The sequence below is a fragment of the Anabas testudineus genome, chromosome 2 (genome assembly GCF_900324465.2).
Source record: "Anabas testudineus chromosome 2, fAnaTes1.2, whole genome shotgun sequence".
Lineage (NCBI taxonomy): Eukaryota > Metazoa > Chordata > Actinopteri > Anabantiformes > Anabantidae > Anabas > Anabas testudineus.
The window spans coordinates 29,771,807-29,793,684 of NC_046611.1; the positions used below are offsets into that span (position 1 = coordinate 29,771,807).

The 21,878-nt window shown below is 42.4% G+C and overlaps 1 protein-coding gene across 2 annotated transcripts in view; it reads right to left on the reverse strand.

Annotated features, from left to right (window-relative positions):
* Window positions 1–926: 926 nt before the first annotated feature.
* The window catches only part of znf438 (zinc finger protein 438), a 39,461-nt gene continuing 18,509 nt past the window's right edge, over window positions 927–21,878 (reverse strand). For both annotated transcript variants that reach the window (XM_026362997.1, XM_026362998.1), the window contains exons 2-4: window positions 16,263–16,355; window positions 3,917–5,689; window positions 927–3,737 (exon numbers count right to left, since the gene is read on the reverse strand). In XM_026362997.1, coding sequence (XP_026218782.1) covers window positions 3,149–3,737; window positions 3,917–5,661 — 2,334 coding nt within the window. In that variant the 5' untranslated portion in view covers window positions 5,662–5,689; window positions 16,263–16,355 and the 3' untranslated portion in view covers window positions 927–3,148. The remainder of the gene's footprint in view (window positions 3,738–3,916; window positions 5,690–16,262; window positions 16,356–21,878) is intronic.

Below are 21,878 nucleotides of genomic sequence, written 5' to 3' on the forward strand. Positions count from 1 at the left end.
ATCACTTTGTAACCCTTATCTGAAATCAATCAACAATTCTCGATCGTAGATCCTCTGAAAGCTCCTATTGGTGAGTACCTCACACATGCATCTTCGTCTAGTGTGGAGCAAACTTAAAAAGTTTGAGTGTTTTCTGTCCGTCAAAGTAGCTCTAGTCCACACCTCCAAACTGATTTTTCTTACTTATGCTAACTTATGCTCTTCAGATCACGTTTCATGATAAATTAATGCAGAAAACCATGAAATTTTAAAAGGGTCACATACGTTTTCTTTGCACTGTATATTCATTTATAACAGCCCTGCATTTTGGTAAGGGAGGAGCACAGACTGAGGCAATACAGTATGTAGGCTTCTAAAAGCCCTTTGGCTAACCTACTTAGCTCAACCCTTACATATTGTACTGCTCACTCACACACAGACTCTACTTTCCCGTCTGCCTCCTGTACACTCAATCTGTCGTTTTCCTCATCAGTAGAGGATGACTGCATGCAGAGTAATAGTTTGTATGGCTTCATTCCCTATATCTTTGTACTAGAGCTGAAAATAATACATTCATTTATTAATTTGGCAAGTTCAATTTCTATTTTTGTACTGCTAATCTAAGATGGTAAACATAGTAATTGTTATACCTGCTAACCATGATAATGATAAGTAAGCCATGTTGAGTTTAAGTATGACACAGTGCTGCACCTTTTCGCCGTTTTGCCTCATGTAAATAAGGTCCTGGGTTTGAACGTGCAGTGTGTTTCCTAGTACAGCTTCCAGACACAAACAGAGACAAACAGGTTAAGTTCATCTGTGACTCTAAATTTCTCAATAGTGTAAATATGAATGAAAATCCCCGTGATGGACTAGCAACCTGTCCACAGTGTCCTCTGCAGCTGCTGACACTAAAAGTTTGTTGGTAAAATGTACATCATCAAATCTTCAACAAAGCATATCTTTATTCAAACATCAGGTTCTTCAGGTACACAGACACGAACACACACAATTTCAGTCTTTTTTTTTTTTTTGGACACAGTCAACATATTATATTATTGTCATATCACCTAATTCTGGAGTTTTTACTTTCGGACTTGTGCTGACAGTCATGTATATTTCTCATCTAGAAAAAAAAAAGTCTGAGCCTTACTACTGTCACTTCTTGGTTTGAGTTAAGGGCTTGATAACAAAGGGCAGTTCATTGATGAACACTCAAACATGACATTCAGTGAACAGTAGTAGAGAATACTGTAGTTTACCCACTCAGTGCGACATGTACACATCAGTGCTTTGCCCTTCATTCACAGCCCAGTGTTTTGTGTCAGACATGTAAGAACAGCTCTGCATGGCTTTTGTGCCAGTTTTGGCAATGATATATTCTCTCGTTTCCCTCCTCCACTGTGACAGAACAAAGCAGCTGATTCACTAGTTACTCTATGTAAATATATATGTTTTTCTCAATATATCTATATTTTCTATCTATAGAATAACTCTATATAATGTAGCATATACTTTTGGTAGGGTATTTAAAACATTCAGGTACATTCACTTGACCCTGTGATATATATTTTTTTCTTCATATGAAAGATAAACACAGACAAATGTTAAGAGAGCTACTTGCCATGTTGTAATGGCCTCCCAACAACAACAAATAAACAATAAGCATCCCCAAAATAAGAAGAAGCAAACACAACAAACGTGTCTGTGCTGGTTCTTTAACAACCAAGCACAAGCATAAATATACTAAAAGACCTCTGTATTAATCTAGAGTATAAAATAGCATATTTTTCTGGACTTGACAACAGTTTAGATTAACTCTAATCATAGAGTTTGGGTGCACACAATTCCACAGGTGCATACATGAGCTTGCAACAACATGTAGGCAATTCGATGGTCTCCTTTGCGTATTTACTAAATCAACAAAAAGTATTCTGTCAGTGGTTAAAAGCTTAACTGCAACACTCACTTCTACAATCACTAGAGTGAATAGACCCTTGGCATATTACAGAATACACATATAGGCATTAATCAACAAGTCAAAGAGATAAAAGTTGGCCTACAAAGTACCATACTGCTGAAAAGCCACATTACATATGAACAGCATTATTTCATCAAAAAGGCCACAAGGATGTCACTTGGGTGCTGGTTAGGAAAGTGTTCCTTGATGGGTCGAGGGTTCTCAGAGGACCCTAATACTGCCCTTAGTCAGACTGTGACAGTTCAAGTCATAATTGATACTGATTTTCCATCACAGGAGCAATATTACATAAAAAGACTGTATTACAGATTTAATTACTGAAGGCCAGATAGAGATTTGTTAGCTGATGTGACAGTTGATAGTGTGCCCTTGTTATGAGAATTATATTTCTCATTGTTTTAATGGGTCAGTCCACCCAAATTAACATATTTTCACACTTACCATGGCAGTATTCAGCCTTGCAGATTATGTTGATAGTTTCAATCAATGTGAAATATGTCATCTTTGAGATTTCTGCCTGCTACCTAGTCAAAGTTAAAAATGAGCAATTTATAAACTAAACTGCCCAGGAAATGACTTAAATAAATTGTAATGCCTGGTTTGAAACGAACAGGACCTTTGTTGCTGCCAAAAAAGAATATTAGTGTTGAACTTCTTAAAATGTACATCTTCCTTAGGTTAGAGGCAGAAATGTCAACACTTTTTTTATTTTAAAAAGTTAAGGACATAAAACCCAATTATCTGCATGGCTACATACTACAGAGGGCTATGTTTTACCGTATCTAGGTTATAATTTCGCCATTTCTATAACATTTAAATAAGCTGTAGAAAAAAATAAAACGTGTCATTCTAACCGGATATTAAATACATAACTCCAAAACAGTTACAGTGCAATCAAAATAACATGAAAAATAATATTGTTTATAAAACTGGATTCTCTGACCTACAGAGAATATCCCTTATGAATTATATCACAAAGTTCAATTTTCACCATTGGTATGATATTTACCTTCCTGTTTTTTTCTCTTTTGGACCAAATGTCAAATGGCTCCAATGGTGAAAGATGAAACTAGTGCTAAAAGACATAAGAGAAACCCTCAAATCCCTGTACTGCTGATTGTTAGAACTGAGTGTGTGTGAAGAGGAGCCACAGTCAAGGACCCCATGTCCATCAAAGGACTGGGCTTGCTAGTGTGGACTTGGAGCTGGAGTGTCCAGATCCCCTTCTGCCTCACACTCTTCCTGTCCGGAGTAGGAGCTCAGGGCATCCCAAAGCAGGCTAGGTTGCTCACAGTGGTGGTGACTTCTCCAGTGCTCCATAACCTCTTCTTTACTGTCCAGCACGTTGCTGCACAGCACACAGTTAAAAGCTGCACCTGCTGCAAGGACTCCAAGTCCTCCACCACTATCCAGCAATGAGATAACCCCACTGCCCTCCCCCTCTTTACCATTGTGGTGAGACATAACGTGTCTCTTGAGCTTGGAGAAGGAGACAAACTCCTCATCACAGCTGCCACACTTGACCAGGTTGCGTTTCTCATTGAGCTGACGCCAATAATGGGCAGCGTACTTCACAAGCTCATTCTCAGTCCTGCGGCCTCCCTGCAGGGGTTGACCATCGTGAGCTCGAACCTGGACCTCTTCCCCGTGGACATAAAGCAAGTGCATCTTCATGTCAGCAAAGGTAGGAGTAATCGCTTGGCAGCGACCACATTTGATCTGCAGTTCCACTGGGTCTTCACGATCCTGCTCATCAGATGGCTCTGGAGAGTCAGCCCTGTTTTATAATAAAATAATAATAATGAATATTGCATATTGGGTATTTTGGAGTATTTTCACTGTGAAGCAATCCATCATTAGATTTCATTATTTAATCTCTATGTTGATATTTGTGCATAAAACCTGGTACAATGTGAAATAATGTTCCTCAGTTATCTCAATATATAATAATCTTACCCATCAATCTCATCTTCATGATGGCTGATGGAGGGCTCCACAGTCAGCACCACTTTGTGGACCTCTCTGAGATGACTGAAGTACACTCCCACATATCCAAAGGCTTTTTCACAGAACTCGCAGCACAGAGACCGTCGTGGGCGTACCTCTGAGTGATGAAGCTTCATGTGGGTACTCAGGCTGCCAGAGTGAGCATAGGCTTTGCGACACACTGGGCAAACATACGGTCGAGTATTGGTGTGAATGTTCATGTGGCTTTGGAGGTGATGTTTGAACTGGAAACAGCGACTGCAGGTGGGACAGCGATGGAGTGGACGGCTGCCTATGAACACTCTGGGGTGGGAGGCACCTCTCAGGTGAAAGGTTACTGGGCCTGATTGGGGAGGACAGTCCAAGGCCTTGGATGTGGTAGTGGTAGGGAGCTGATGACCAAGTACAAGTTCCTGTTCCTGGCCATCTGGGCTAATGGCAGGCAAACTAACAAGTTGGGGAACTGTTTCCATAACCAACATGGGCTTGGGTCGGATGCTCCGATACTTCTTTGAAATATCAACTTCCTTTTGTTTGGAGCCTGGAACAACTGCTGGAGGTTTCTCTGGAGTCCTTCTACGGAAAAAAGATAAGGACCTCTTCTTTCGAGCCTCAAATGCTAAGATGTCTTCCATTGTCTTTCTCTTTCTTCCTCTTTTCTTGCCAGGTGGTTTCGGAAGGGTCCCTGAAATGGACATGTGTGTAGTCTTGGCCTGCAGCAGAAGAGTGGAGTTTGGCACCTGATCACCCTCAGTTGTCTTAAGGGTCTTGGGTCTAGTGTCTATGGGATTGGGGAGTCCTGTCTGGCAACAGAAACTCTTCTTCTCTGTGGATAAATTGTTGAGCTTGGCAGCTGGGATGAGGGTGTTCTTCATTTTAGAGTAGGGCAGGATGGGCAGTTTACCCTTGGGTGGAGAAGGAATAATCTGGACAGCTTTGCTAAAGATGGCTGGGGACAGGACAGTGATACTGCTCTGGGGCTGGGGTGCATTGGGCTTTGATTGGCACAGCCTCACTGTGGTTTGACTTTCCTCTGGGGATTTACCTGGAGAGCTTTTGACAGCAGCAGGGGGGTATTGAAGGTTCTGAATAAGACCAGTTGTAGTAGGTTGTTCAGAGCCATCTTGTGCTCGCTCCAACTGAGAGCTGGGATACAGAACAGCATTGTCTGGGAGCAGAGCAGTGACAGAGATATCAGAGGAGGCTGGGTTAATGAGAATTACCTGCTCCGAAGGCTCTTCTTTGGGCACTAATGTTTCCTTTGCAGTTTGCTTGGATTCCTGTTTTCTCTTTATAGCTGTTGATGCTCCACTCATCACTGACTTGGCCTGTGCTGTTACAGCAGCTTTGGGAGCCATTTTTATCCTTGTAGCTAGCGGTGGTGGTGATTTTACCTTATCTGTGGTCCCCTTGTTTCTGGCCGGCTGGTATCTGGGTATGGGCAACTTGAGGTTCTTTTGGACTGACTGGCTCTGTTGCTGTGGTGTCTGGGAAGAGACAGAAGGGGGCAAAGCCACCAGAGAGAAAGTTCCATCCTGACCTGCTATTTGCATCAGTGCATAGTTTTGGGTGGGCACAATTATGGACTTGGGGCTTGAGGCAGTGGTAGCCTCAGGGAGAGCAGAGGTAGGCTGGCAGGACAGGACCGCAGGGGAGGGGGAGGGCACCACGGCCGGGGCCTTAGGGGCGATGCTCCGAAACTGAAGACTCTTCATCTGAAGGGCTGAACTCACTTTCTACCAACTGAAACAAACACACAAAGAATATTAATATCAATTGTTGCTGTTACTCGAGCAAGCCCTTCAAACCTTAACATTCCCCAACAGCCCAAACCTTCAAACCCCAAGTTTCCACATCAACAGTAATTGCAAAACATTACAACACTGTATATGACTGCAGTTATAAATTTTGTTCATGTAACATAATTAATAGGAAAAACTCAGATGTGTACATGACGTGCTGGTCTGGTCTAAGTTGCCAAGGTCAATTACAAGTCATGTCACGGCAAAAGCCCGTGGTGTCATTACTGTGCAACCTAGGCAGGAGGGTAGCACTGTCAAAAACACAGGCACCTGCACAAGTGTGACAAGCTGTCCTATTACCTATGTCTTTCTGGTCACACAAAGCAGACTCTCTCTCTCCCCCAGGCTAAGGACAGACTGCACCCTTTGATTTTGTCTCAGCATGCAGCAATGGTACATACTGGAGCTCTGTGGGGGGCTCCTTGTACCGCCTCACTTCCTGGAAGGATAAGCCAGTGGAGCATGAAAGCTGCCCAATGGCAGAATCTTTACAAGATCAACCAAGTCTTTGAACTCATCTCCCCCTTCACTGACCAGCACTGCAACCTGGCTGAAGGCAATGAGGATGCACCTGAAAAAAGCACTGGATCTAATTTATTATCCCTTGTTCTCAAATAATGTTTCATGGTTTCCTAGTGGGTATAAGGGCTTTCCACCCTGCATCTTGACATTCTGCCTATGTTAATACAAAATACAGCTGAACTCTATGGAGAAACTACAACCTCAGAGTGAGGTTTTAAACAAGTCTTTATTATAACAATCTACGGAACAGTTTCCATCCATCAATCAAAAGCCACAGGTATGACTGTAAAAACACCGGCAAAAATTCCCTTCAGCTATATCAATACTGTATCTTTATATCAAAAGGAGGCAGGAGATTACAGTGGAATGCTTCAAAAGGTCTAATTGTAAACAGATTCTGCGGTTTAAATTTCACATTATGACCTGACTTTCAAAAGCAGCATTTGACACAGGCAGAGTTCCAACTCCACTCTGTAATACTAATCAGCATAAAGTGCAACAATCTGGAGGTGTCACAAAAGGCAAATATTCAACAATATAATTTCTCAACACAACCCCATATTCACTTTCAAAGCAGTCTGGAAGCTTCATACAGTCAAAAAGGAGGAGAAGAAAAGAAAAACTGCAAAGGGCATATTGTTTAACAGCTGGAAGTGTTTCTGTATGGAGAGATTATTTACACAGTACCCCTACCACATTACGACTCCATAAAACTGGAGATATTTCTCATCTGTGTGGATAGTTGATTCCAGTTGACTGTGTCTTTGGCTGAAAACACAGTGGAATAAAAATATGGCATTCCTCTGGGCATTTAATGTGGCTCTAGAAAGTAGAAGAATGGGTCAGAGGCGATACTGCAATTAATTCTACCATGTGACAGTTTATAGTTGGACATGAAGGAGAATAAAAAGGGGAGACAGCTGGAGAAGCAGCCTAGGCCTGTAATCCTTTAGATGATTCAGCAGACATTACTTGACAACAAGTGACTGCACACAAAAACAAAGTAATCTTAAGTACATGCGTTTGTTTCATTTCATCTGGAAAAGCAGAAACAGTACTGGAACATCATGACCAGTCTGGCATGGCATTTGAACTTAATTACTTGGATGCATCTAACATTTAAAGAAACTATAAGACGATAAAACCACAACAAATTAATTTTCCTACAGGGGTAGGAGATATGGAGAATTGGATTATAATGCAATTTTTTTTAGCAAGGAGGCCATATACACTGATTATGCTGTTTTTAAGCTGCCGTGTTTGATAGTATTTATAGACAGATGTGTTTACATTTACACTTACAAGTGACTCACAAACGACTTACAAGTGAGGTGCCAGGTACAAGGCAGGGTAAACGTAAGGAGGTCTTGCCTAAGGACCCCTACTGGAGGTAGGCCACGGCTGGGATTCAAAGCCCTCATACATGTTTCCCTCTACAGCTCAGGCACATGTGATGGAGCAAAGAAAGAAACAAGAGATGAAGGAGCAGTAGGGAATGGTTTTGTTCACTTGTTGATGTACCAGGGATGGTCAGCTTGCCCTATCATCACCGCTTCCTTATTGTTCTGTGGTAATTCTTGTGGTATTCTATCACTCAAATAAAGAAGCTGGAGAAAAGCCAAAGTCACAGATGCTTAATAGCCAGACATGTAAACCTTCATCTGGTCACAATGAACTAGTCACAGCTGGGAGAGCAGTACAAACACTGTGGCCAATGGCAGACACAAAACAAAGGCTGTAATTGTATCAAGACAACTTTCACTCTGTATTTATTTCTGTCAATCAGCAATGTAAAACTATTTAAAGTAGGTATTCCTTAACTTTCATAAAAGTCATGTAGTACGTCTGCAGCGGTTGAATGTATTTTCAACCACTGCAGACTGCAAATACATATAAAAGAGGACTACAGTATTTTCATTATTTCTCAAAATCCCACAAATGGCAGCCATTAGAAAGTTTTCAGAGCCCTTCACTTGCTGCTCTCAGCAGCATTAGGCTTTATTGTAGGATTGGTACTGGATTGACCAGGTGATGAGCAGTCATTCAAGTGATCCAAAACTTCAGTCGTCATTAGCATTTACACTTATATATAGAACATGCTACAGATCTACATTGTTTAATATTTCTAGGTGAAATTCTGAATATTTGTCTCATAATCTTTTAAAGACGTCTTACTTTAAAAATTACTTAGGTCCAAATGGTTGTGTCTAAATTCAGATGAGAAATAATACAGTGGGTCAGAGAAGAAATTCAAGGGGAGGTCACAGATGCTACTCAATCTGCTGCTGGATTTGAAACGCCAACCACTCTAATCTGACTGGGGTCAGAGGTCAGGGCCGGGCTGATGCAAAAACCTGGTTTGTGGAGAGACTCTGGGAGGAAAAAAGAACAAAAAGGTGGGGGTGAACCACACAGAGAGATTATCAGGTAAAGTTAGAGGGGTGAGAGGTGACAAGAGGTGCTGTTTATGCTGAGAACAGGTCAGGGTTGAGCAGGAGGGCAATGTTGGGAGAGCCCAGGCATTCACCTGGAATGGAATGGAAAGGAATGGTATCTGTACATAAGCGGCACACAAAAACTCTCAAACCTGGACTCAGGTCACATGAAGAGGTGGTCCAGCCAAAACCGACGGGCTGACCAGCCAAAACAACCTGCCTATTGTTGGCCAGTAATGCGATTTTGTGAAGGGTGAACGAGTCACTCCATGAAATGTCAAAGACTGGACAGTGTTTTGGTAGCATCCCAATGCTTTATCTGAGTCTGCTTTGTCTCGCTTTAGTCCAGTGTTTTTTCCCCACTATGTGTGGACAGTGGTCACCAAAAACCAAAAAGCAACACATGTTAGACCATTAAAAAAACATTCTTGTGTGAAAACATCAGTCTCTGGTCAGAATTTGTTGACTGTAGAAAAGGAGGCAGTTTCTTTTTCTCTTGTGGCGAGTAAAAAAAAAAAAATCTAAAACTGTTAAAGTGTTTTGAGGAAAACAGAGCAGGGAGCAGAGTAGTGGGAGGTTTGTTATCTCCCTCGTAGGTGAGAGCAATGCTCATCTGGGAATCAAAGATAGAGCCTGGAGATGGAGGGGGTCTGGAATGAAGTGTATGTGTGAGGCAGGGCTAAAAACCCAGCAGAAGCCAAGCTCCCCCAGGTTTTAGCCCAGATGAAAGGCCAGGATCTGGGCTAGATAAGAGGGCAGATCATGGGGGGTCGGTGCCAGCCGGCTGTGAGAAGCCATGTCCAGCGGCCATCTTTCACGAACCTCCTCCCTTTCTCTCTCATACACACAAACACAACATGTGGGATTAGTGAATGTGAGAGAGAGTGAGACAGGTAGTCGAAAAACACAGTTTCTCTACAGCATGAACGGGAGGCTTGTGGATGTTACAGTGCAAAGGGAAATGAGATCATACCATTTTCTTTACTCCTGAGTGAACTTAAAGGTTATCTGTGCTCGATTGCTTCTTCCTGCATGCATGCTAACTGCTCATCTTTGCTCTCCAGCCTAAGGTGTACGTGTGTCTGTGTGCAGAAGAGTCAGGGTCTGGAGCGAAGGCGGTCATGGGGAAAATGAAATCAGTGTTTGCCGAGGTCCTTGTTTCATCCCAGAGCTCTGCTGAGTGAGAGAGGAAAGAAGCGCGCACACACACACACACACACACACACACACACACACACACACACACACACACCCCTCTACAATGACTGGCAATTTGGTAACATCCAGCTGCTTCTTTTACCTTTTCACTGGTCAACAAACACTTAAAGGTATAGCAAGAGAGAACATTACAGCACCATATGGTATTCATAGCACACACACACAGACACGCATACACACATGCAACCATATGTCATCCACTGTCACCTGAGTAAATCAATGCTAGGGAGAAATCCATTCCAATTAGGATCCCGCTGCTCTGCCTTGCATGTGGATGTAGAGTAATCAATACAGAAATCCCACTTCTAACCTGCCGTTCCCCTTATATAACGAACAAAACTGAATCCCTGGATGTTTTGCCTTCGCTCACATCTTAAAAATACTGAAATTAATGTTTTAAAAATTAAAAATTTGTTTTTTTTGTGTGGTCTAAAATCTATGGTCTGTGTGAAGAATCTGCCACTAAAACTAACTCAAACCAAAAAAGCAAAAAAGAGGCATCGTGCTTTACAAGCAGGATGCTGTAAACCCCTGACAACCAATGACCTTTGACCCAACAAGGCCATATGTCATCCCCAGGAAGTTGTAACATCTTCAATCATCTGTACTCACAGATGAACCCAAATGAGCACACGTGCACACACACGTACACACACACACACACGTACACACGTACACACACACACACACACGTACACACACACACACCCACCACACACACACACACACACACACACACACACACACACACACACACACAGCTGACATGGCTACTGGCTCAGAGCTGAGTGGCGTCAACGTGAAGTTGAGGTGACAGCAGTGTGTCCGTGCATGTATGTGCGTTCATGGTCTCCAAAGTGTTAACATGCTTCCACCTCAGGCAGCCAGCGCTGCGTTAGCCAGGCAGACTTTGCTCAGCACTAAACCTTTACCTGACCTTTACCTCTGCTGTGACATTTGGACCCCTCTGAATAGGTCAAACAGCACTAAAGAGTGGTGGAAAAACAGCAGAGTTGGAGGACAAAAAGAAGAAAAGAGGAGAGCGATGAGGGCTGTCAGATGTCAGTGAAAAGGCGGTGGCAGTGTGTGTGTGTGTAGGGACACAGAAGCAGACATACATGCAGTGAATAGTGAATCAAATTCCCAGTATTCCTCAAATTTAAATCATTTAAAGCTTTTAGCAAGCTAAAAACATTTCAGTTAAGGCCAAAGACCTGGGTGGCACACTGCTGAATAAAAGCCTGTGAAAACGTTGGTTTTGTGCAGAGTCACTGATGTCAGGAAGTTGCTGTAAGCTGAGTGACCAACAGGAACAAGGCAGGAAATGACAACACGCTGGTATGATACAACAGAGGCAGATAACATGCACAAAAACAAAGATACTGGTGGATATACAACCAAGGACGCATGACATGCAAACTTGTCCTGTTGCGCCAATGCAGACATTGATTTAAAAAACATGCTGAACTCTAAAATAAGCACTAAGGATGTAGCTCGGAACAGGAAACAATCTATTTGTGGTGTTGTCTACATATCCCTGTTGTAGAAGTCAGTCTTTTCAGCTCTGCTTTATTGACTGACTGAGGACATCTGCATCCAGAAAGTGCTGATGTGCTTCATGTGCCACTGGATGTCACACAGTTTCCAAGAATATTTCCAACCCCTATATATATATATATATATATATATATATATATATATATATATATATATATATATATATATATATGAGTTGGCAAAGGGACGTTACCGAAGGTACCAAATTGTAAGGAGCCTACACTTTTGAAAACTAAACGATCATTATCATTAGAAGAATTGCACATTTGCAATGTCTGTTTGCTGCAGAGGGTTATACACTATGTCAACAGGGCAAACATCTGCTTACAGCTACGTCTCTAAGATTTCTGTCTCCCCCCCAATTAAAAAATGACATTTTAGAAGTTCTACAATGACAACATCTCTTTCTAGAAATGGTGTAACCTGCTACTCTGTGGATTATTCAGAGGAACCACAAGTTGATCTATTATGATTTTATATCTTTATGGAATTGCAACAGCAAAGAGATAACAAAGGTTACAGTTATGTTTTGAACTAGAGCCATTATAAGTGTCCTAACTCATGTTAAGAAAGTGATGATGAAACTTTTTTTTCTCAGAAGTCTAATAACAACGTTTGCCAAGGTCTTAGAACATCATTGTATGTAGACAGACAGGAACTCAACTTAAGACTCTTAAGACTTAAGACTAGTATGGAGTTCTATAGGTGCATACAGACCTATAGAACTAAATGAGGTAGATTTCCATTAACATTGAGCTGTTAGTCCGTGTAGGCAAACAGATAAAACAAGTGCATTTCTGATCATGGCAGGACCAGCCACTGTAGTGTTTGCAGCCTCTCATCAGCTGCAGCTCTCCTGCTCTGTGTTTAGTGCAGTGTCCATCATCTAGAGGCCATATGTAATTACCTTACATTTGACCCCAGCCCGCCCCCATTAGAATAGCAGAATATACAGTTGTAAGCCTTTCTTAATTAGGTCTACCATGCATTAATCATAACTTTGTGATAAATACTACCATATGGTAAAGTTAAGCTTTGAAATGGTTCCTTCTCTCAATCGATTTCATGATAAATGCACCTGCCTTTCTGACAGAAGGTTATTGTGGTTAGTACTGATTGATAATTACCATAGGATTGGCCAATAGTCAAAAAATAAACAACAACAACAACAATAAAAATCATCAGTTGTGGCCTCAGAGGACAAGTAAGCATTAGTTCATCAGGTAATCTCTGACTAAAGGTGAAGCAGTTACTTATCTCTTTTATATCTCTATTTTAATTTCTTTCCATGGTAATCTGCTCCTACATTTCTATTGACTGACGTGTTGGGTCTGCTGTGACGCACTGGTAACATATACAATATACTCAAAAGCAAAAAAAAAAACCTGTTCAGACGCACAAAGACGCAGAAGATTGCAAAGCATTTTTTGTTGTGGCCCCATCAAAGAAATGTGATGCCACTGCAGCCTCGACTGGGACACTAAGAAAACACCTGCGTTCCCGGTCCCACTGTAATGATCATTCGAAGCAACGGGAGAACTTTAATGGGTGCCCTGGAAGGAAGGAAGGAAGCTGCCAGCTTGCTAATTTTAGGCACTCTGCATCTTAGATGAAACGCTGGAAAAGGCAGAGAGGAGGCGTGGTGAGGCGGGAAAGTTCTCTGTCTCTCACTTTCGACTTTCTGCATCATGTCTCCTAACTATCATTATCCCCTGCATTTGCTACGATAGTTGAGTCTCCTAGCTCTTTGATTCTCTGAATCATTTCTCCCTCTCTTCCTGTTCTCAGCCCTCCTTCTCTCTCTTCCTCTTTGCCGCTTTCTCTGACTCTTTCTCCCTTTCCCCGACTCTCTCTTTCATTCTCACCTCCCTCCCCTTCTGTTGGTACCTGAGTAAATAAACAGTGTTGTGTGGGATGCTAATTAGAGCAGGTTCAGGGACGTGATGAGCCCAGAGACAGATAAACAGCAAGGTGGGGAGGAGAAGAGATGAGACGGTGGGGGGGTGGAGGTAACCCAGCCCAAGGGCAACACAACACAGACGCAAACATATCAGCTTAGTGGTGAAGGACACACAAGAGTGAAGAGAGGTTTTGGTTTTCAACCCAACTTGCAGCTGATTTGAAACAAAGGGTGGCAGTAAGGCAGGGTGACATGGCAGGGCTTCACTGGGGAAGTGGGAATGTCTTAATGTCTCTTAATGATGGCTGCTCATAGAGACCTGGTGTGAGATCAAACATTTATGCAGATGAACTCAACAGTTCTCCTGCTGAAGTGAGCCTGGCCTTCTGAAAGCAGGTCAGTGAGAGGCAGTTAGCTCACCCTTAACATAACATGTTCCTTCTACGGGGAATAGGAAGCTAAGGATGCAAGTGAGAATTTATTGTAACTCTGCACCTTAGTGGTGATGTCTTCTTCAACTAAATGCCTACAGACATGAGACTTTCAGATTCAAGATGCACATATAAGAACTAGAACCATTTTTGTAGTACAATGGAAAATCCTATGTAACCCCAGATTTCCAACAATTCCACTTTACACACGTTTCTTTCTTCTGCTGTATTTCTCAAATTTCTTGGAGATTTCGTGGGATTTCTGCAGTTTTGTTGAAAGGATGGGGGCACAAGCATCTTGTTCACACTCATTTTAACTCATTATGTGTAACAATTCTGAAACTGAGAACAAAACTGTAATACACTCTTGTGATGCTATTCCAATTCCCAAGACAGAACCATTATATCATAGATAATATACACATAATACACATATTATGTGTATAGTTAAACAAAAACAAAACAAAACAAAGCAAACTAAGCAAAAACACATGAGATATGAACTGAAATGTGAATTTGTCTTTTAGACAAGTTCAGACTGTGATGAAGACTACAGGGCACTGTTGGGACTGTCAGAAGCCGGCCACTTGGCTTCCAGGTCGTCTAACAACTTTGGCTACATTTACATCGCATGCTGAAATTCAATCTTCCTGCCCCTAAGTGACTTTAACACAAGTGATGTTGTAGATGTTATTGCACAAAGGTGGCTCACTTTGTAGTTAGATCAAATGTGAATTTAAAAAAACATTGTGAACATTTAAATCGGTAATGTGAATAAAGTCTGAGTTTCTGTTGCATAACTGCTTCACTAACCATAAATTGCAGCTCTACCAGAAACGCAGAGCGAGTACCTGAAATGTGCGTTTTGCAGCGTCACACAGAGCAGGACTATAACGTGTTTCTACTAACTCATCTGCAAAGTATGTGTAAAAACAGAAGTGTAATCGTGACAATGTCTGTAACTGAAACTTCTCACTTGACTCAAAAGGTGACATCCTTTGCCAAGACATGATTTAACTTTGATTACACCATCAGATTATCCCAGTCCTAGTTTCTACTATAGCAACTGTTGAAAACTGTATTTGTATTTAGCACCACTTGTTGCTGCAGATCTTCAAGACGTCAAGTTACTCCTGTGGAGTTTCTTAATGACCAGCAACGTTGTTTAACTGAGTGTAAAACATGGTTTTATTTAGATGGTTAAATAAAGTTACGAAAAAAACTTTACCCACTGCAAGGCACTTGTCATTGCAAAAGATTTGGTAAAGGTGAATTTATGTCACCCTTTCTCCATCTTTGTTTCTAGTCCACATATTGAAAAAGGGTCTCCTTGTGTTATTAAAACTGTAGGAAATGCTGTCTGGCAGGATCAAAGCCAGCCTTGCACGGTAATGATCACTGATGCTGCTGTTAGGTTAAACAGATGTGAGTGCTGTTCACGCTAATGGGGGGGATTTTTCTCCACTGGGAGAAGAGGTGATGAGAGGCACCGGACCAGGCAGAATGGGAGAATTTGTGACATGGCTTGTAGCTCACACCTAACCAAGAGTCAAAGTTGAGAGATCATGAAAACGCTAGGTTTAATGTCAGCTAGGAGATGTTTCATCATTAAAAGGCATCTTAGGATCCCAGATTACAGGCAGATCGGTGATGATATGTGCAGGGGAGCCGTGCCATTACAAGAAATTGCATAAGCTTTTAATCTCACATTAAGTCCAGCACAGATGCTGATGGAGAGACAGAGAGAGGAGAGTGGAAGGTAGACAGGATCACAATATATCTAAAAGATTGTGGCGCACAAGGGGGAAATGGAGGGAAATGTGATGGCTGGATAGATGAGCTATTTTTATAATGAGGTCAGTGTGAGCTGTGGGATTTCATTCTCATGGGAGACACACACACACACACACACACACACGCACACACGCACACACACACACACGCACAGCGAGAGAGAGAGAGAGGAAATGTGGCTGCCTCTGTCCACAGGAAGAAGAAGTACAAGAGGTGGAGGATACAGAGAAACCAAGAGTCTGTGAGAGGGTAAACCAACTGGTTAGAAAGTTCTTATTTTCTGTTTCTAGAAAACAAGCGCAGATACTTCATTATTCAGCTTTGTTACCAAACTAACACACACTCCCATGTTTCCCAGTGTGTGTCTATTTATGACGTATTGACAGACGACACATTCCTTGTCACATGCAAGATGCTTTATCCACCCGCACAGTTTAATTTTTTTCAATTAATTCCTTTTCTGTCTCACTGCACTTTATAGTTACTATTTCTAGTGTTATATATTGCACTTCATTTAAAGCCTTTCAGTCTTTTTGATGCTTCACATGAATACATTAAGTGTACAGTGTGGGAGTTTATCTTGCCTGTAAAAAAGACTAACAAAAAACCAAACAACAGCAACAAGAAAAAACTCATGTACTACTCCAAAGTCTTTACCAGTTGGATGACTCCTCCTCAGCTTCTGCCTCGTTCCTCCTCTTTCTGGATGGTGCCAAGTTCTGGTCCTGTCCCGCCCTCTCCACACTCCCCCTGTAAAGATGTCAAATGTTAACAGTCGTTAAATCACAACAATCACACATAACATTAAATAAACAAGTAAGAAATTGTGTACAACAAATAACCTTATAAATGAATGAGTACAATAAAATAAGCATGTAGTTCAATATAATTCAAAACGTAGTCCATCCTTTGACCTGCCAGTGCAAGTGTGAGTTTTCAGATTTCAGATTCAATTATTTCTTTAAACTTTCAACTTGATGTATAAAAACCTTGTTTATTTATTATTGTGTTATTTCTCTATTTCATACTGCGTCTACAACATTTGTTCACATTTATTCATCAGAGGATGACCAATCATTTATCCCTCCCCCAAAAGATTTAAAAAAAAAACAACTCTTGGAAGCCTTATGATCCAGGTGAGGGGTCTTTTATGCGATTTGTCTGCATCAAGCTTTAAAGAATAACATGGTGTGACGAGAGCTACATGCAATAGGAACATCATTCGCACACTTGCACGGCTCGGCGAGGCCTGTTTCACAAGCGCCCACACATACACAGACACACCATCTACAAACTCTCTCCCTCTGTCTCTCTCTCTCGCACTTCCCTGCTCTCTCTAAATGCCTGTCGCTTTGGCCCTCCATTAAGCCGAGCGTGCGCTCGTTTAGCCAACAGTGTCTCGGCAGTTGGGGACGCAGGCTGCCCACTCAGTCAGATCCAGGCGTATTAAATAAATAAGGAGCGCTCTTCTGTGTAAATTATTCATTTAACACGCCTTATCCTCTTCCAACAACCTTGTTAGAGCAGCTCAAGAGTAGAGAGGGAGGTGAGTGTGTGTGTGTGTGTGTGTGTAGTGGGGGCCAAAGGAGGGGAAGCAGAGGGGAAGAGGCAGACACCGCGGCTCATGTGCGACTCAGCAGAACCTGTGGTGCATCTCTAAGCTCTCTGGGCGTTCAGTCATATGGGGGCTAATTCGGCCTGACACCTCCTTTGTTTCAGGCGGAAAAGAGCTGCATACACACAGCAACGCGTCTGCGCACGCTCTCACACACACTTGAACACACAGCGACGTGCACAAACTCAAAGAGAAAGAGCACAAGAAAGGATTTTTAGTGCATATTCATAGAATAATCATTCTAGTTGTCTGGATAAATTATTGAGAAATGGGAGACCGGGACACGCGATGCTGGAATGCAAGAGCTGTGTTTTTGTGTTGCCTGAACTCAAATCAGACAACGCAGCAAGTCATCCTCTCTAAACAAGCTGATTCTAATGAGCCGGGATAGGGACAGAAAGAAAAATGCTTATTATGAACAAAATTACTGCTCTGGATATTAACCTTAAGCACAAATGCACAGAGCACCTAATGTTTAATGTATTGTATTTATGGCATGACCGAGGAAACATTTATTTAAGGTCAACCAGACACACACGCACACACACACACACAAACAAACACACACACACACACACACACACACACACACACTTTAATGTCATCTTCAATATTTAAATAAAGGAAAGACTTTTTTCCAACACTGCAGTTATTTTCCAAATGATACCAAAATATTCCAAAGGCGCTTTAAGTATTAAATCTTCAAATTACAGTGTAAGTCTTTCCACCTATTAAGGGAATTAAATGTAAAAGCAGTCTTTCATACTGTATGTCTGAATTAACGCGATTTACCTGGAACTGCAACCTCTCCTGTGATCATGTATCACAGTGAAGGTAGTTTGTGGAACAAACTGTGTTCCCTTTTGTGTATTACTGCATATCTAAGGTCCAGCTCAGGGCTAGGTGGATTCTGGTGTTGTTTGACTAATTGGGCCCGATTGGGCTAGAATTTCCAAATATCAGGCAAACAGCCTAAACACAGCTGAATGTGATGAGGAATTTCCATGGTGAATTTACTGGTAGTTCCAGGTTCAACCCACCACACAGCAAACGTTCCCTCTCTCTCCCTGTCAGAGTCCAGTGTTCAGCTCCAGAGCGGGAGGTTGTTATGTCAACTCTGACAGTGCTCATTACCAGCTTCTACGCTCGGAATTGGAGTTAACAGGCTTTGGCCCTCGCAGAGGCCGGCTAGACGCGACTGGTACAATGGGATCAGTGTGTGTGCGTGCGTGCATGTGCTCAGAGTTAATCACAAAACACCCATTTCATTTCTAAATCACACCCTGAGGCCACTGTACATTACTGAAGCACTGATACGCAATGTACAATGACATGTGCTGCTTATTTTCATTTTGTGTTGCAAACTTCACTAAATGAGTGCCGCTGACAGCGTCCTGCTCCTGAAATGCTTCTGTTTGAACATGCAGTCACGCAGTTTTATCTCTTGACTAAAACAATCCGAGTTGTTTCTATCTCCTGTCTGTTTGAGGTTTGCTTTGGTATTAGCAGATACCTGATGCTGAAGCCTTCAGAAGTTAAAAAACATGTTCCATTAAAGCTAGAATATGTAACCTTTGGTAATCCAGCCAGTGGTAACATAAAATGAAGCAGCTCAACTGTGAGCTGTGGTCCATCTGTGTGCCTTGCTACAATCCACCACACATTATTAGGCTTTGAAAATTAGAAATGGAAAAGAAGCTAGAAAACTTACCAGTCATGAAGAAATAACTGACCACCTCTGATTGGTCAGAAGGGTGAGCCTTTCTTAAAAAAACCTTTAAATTAATAGCTCTGCCCTGCTGTCAGGCTGTTCAATGAGTCTTGAGTCCCAGAAGACTTTGACAGCACCTCTCCACATGTAGATATATTGTAGAGCATCACTTCTTCTAAAAACATACTGTAGCTTTAAGCTGTCTCTCAACAAGTCAGAATGTAACTGGCATGGTCCTCTAAAGGTCCTGCCTGGTGCATCCACTGTCTCCTTTCTCCTCCTCTCTCAGGGTAACGAGCACCTAGCAATGTCAATGATTACACATTTGATTAAGGCTTTCCACTTCAAACGGGCCTGATGTTTATACAGGCCCTGATATGGCAGATGGGATAAAGAGCAGGTAGAGCTCTGTGGTCGTGTCGCTGTGCATGCAGTTGTTTGCCTGGATGAAAGGATGGATGTCATTACGCCCAGACTCTGTGGACATACTACAATCCTAATGACACACTGAATGCCATCCTGCATGTCATAGCTGCTTCTTCCTTACATTCTTACGTAGGCTCCTCTACCTAGGTAGGTCTCTTTAAACAACGCTGTAATTCTTTTACACTGAGAAGGAGTACAGCTCACTGGAAGTGGGGCGGCGGGGGGAATAGATTTATTTCTTCAAGGATTATTTAAGAACTCTGGTTGTTTTGCAAACAGTGCCAAGTCTTCTAGTGTGTCATCAGCTGTTTATTGACTTATACTCCATTCCCTAAGCTCTCCTGTATGTCTAAATCAAAGCAAGGCCAAAGTTGTTTATGTTAAGTTTAAACAAGCTTCTTTTTCCATATTTTTTAATCTCTACGTAGAATGAGAAGGACAAAAGTGTGAGGTGTCCCACAGCTGCAGCACTGCAACCTAATTTAGCCTGGACCACATGAAAAGCTGTCGTCTCTATTCCAGGCCGGGGCGGGAAAATTACAGCCCTGCCATCTCTACTCTAGCATTAAACCTCAATTAGTGCACAACTACACCGATGATGTCATCAATAAGAGACCCAGGAGCTTTGGAAATAGGGGGTGCTTTACTTTATGGCAACAGACACACAGAACCGAGCCATCTTAAATGTTCATGTCCTCAGTGCACAGCTCAGCTGCAGGAGTTGAGGAAAGTTGTTGATTCAGTGCAACTGCCAAGAGATAAGGTGATGTTCTTTTGTTACACCGTGAAAGAAACGAAAACACAAAATTCTGTGGCTTGGTTGGGCTAAATTTACCAGGAATTTTAATCCTGAGTTGTGACTAGAGGTTTCCCAAGAGTAGAGAGGTCAGTGAGGTAGGACAAGAAAAACTCCAGTTTGACCTCCAGTGACCTGGCAGGAGACAGGGGAGGAGGAGGATGACGGACCTGGCTCCTGTCTAAACACCGACACAGACTGTGTTTCTACTGCTGGCTCTTCTGCAAACTAGTTATATTACACAACAAACAGCAATATGCTGAGAACTTTTACACATTGTTTTCATAGATTTGGGCATCACTCACAGGGGGTAACAGCTGGGCATTTAAATTTGGCATCTATTACAGTACGACATATCATATATGCTTACTACTGAGTACTACTAAATATCAAATATGTCTTTAGATGCATAAAAAAACAATGTTTCATTAGTGGTTTTCAGTCATCCATCCCACAGGTGATACACTGGTATCTTAATAAAATCAATGGTCTAAGCAGGCAGCATAATTATAGTGCATTTTACTCATGCTACAAACCCGTAAATGTGACTCAAATCATATTTTGACACACCAAGTCTATTTTGTGTGTTTCCCACATGTAACCATAATGACTGTGTACTGGGTTCAGGTGTTGAATACTGCTTACAGTTAGGATGTCCAAGGAGGGACAGTAGGGTTGCAGTTAGTTTTACAACGCCTGTTGCAAACAGTGGGAAGGAACCTATGGTTGGAGAGCCATAGGTAAAGCAAGAAAAAAAAAACAGCCAAATAAAAGATTCAAGCCTTACTAAAATGGTAATATCCTTTCACAGTGCACAAAATAATAAAGAAAACCCTGGAACCAACACTCCCTGGTTGGTTGTAGTCCGCAGGGTCGCTGCTCCTCATGTCATACAAAGGTCGGTGCAACCTCAACACAGCTCAGCATGGGAACGCTTGTGGGCACTCCTCCGTACCTTTCTCGTCTTTGTAACAGAAACAGCCATTCCCCGCACTGTGTGAATTATGCATCACAGCTCTGAGCAACATCTCACCAGTTGTTCAAGCAAGCTGCCTGAGGAGCACAAGTCCTCTTCAGTGTACCTCCACCTGAAGAGATGGATCACTCTCACATCTTCAAAGAGAAGTCAATCACGCCATAGATTGTTAGTACCACCCAGTGGGTTTACAAAAACTTTTACTCAGTCTCTCACAGGTGCAGAGAAAAGGGGATGGGGCCCACATTTCTCAGAAAGTGGAGCAGAATTTTCTTGTTTTTTTTTTTTGCGCTGAGCTCCGTCAAAAACTTCGAGCAGAGGTGGGGGTGGTGAGGGAGGGTGCTTGAGATCAAAAGCCTCCAAGTTCCTGGCGAGCGGACCCAATCAGCTGAGAGGGCCAAGGAGAGGAGGAGAGACAAGCGCTTCCCTTTTAAATTGATCCCACTGAGACCCTCAAGGTTCCCCTCGCAGGACTCACAGAAAAGCGATAAAAATCTGGCCCTGTGGATCAGACGAGGAACTGGGAGGGGAGAAGGCAGAGAAGAAAGACTGTTTTGGGGGGAAGAAGCAGAAAGAACAGAGAGGAAATGGGGTGGGGGTGGGGGGGTACGAGACAGATCAAGGGGAGATGAGGGAAACAAGAAGGGTGGGTTCATTCTCCGAGGGTGCATCCAGGCATCATTGTGCGCCAGCAAAGAGCCAGAGCAGAGAGGACGGGTGCTATCAGCTATCAAACCCACGTTACATGT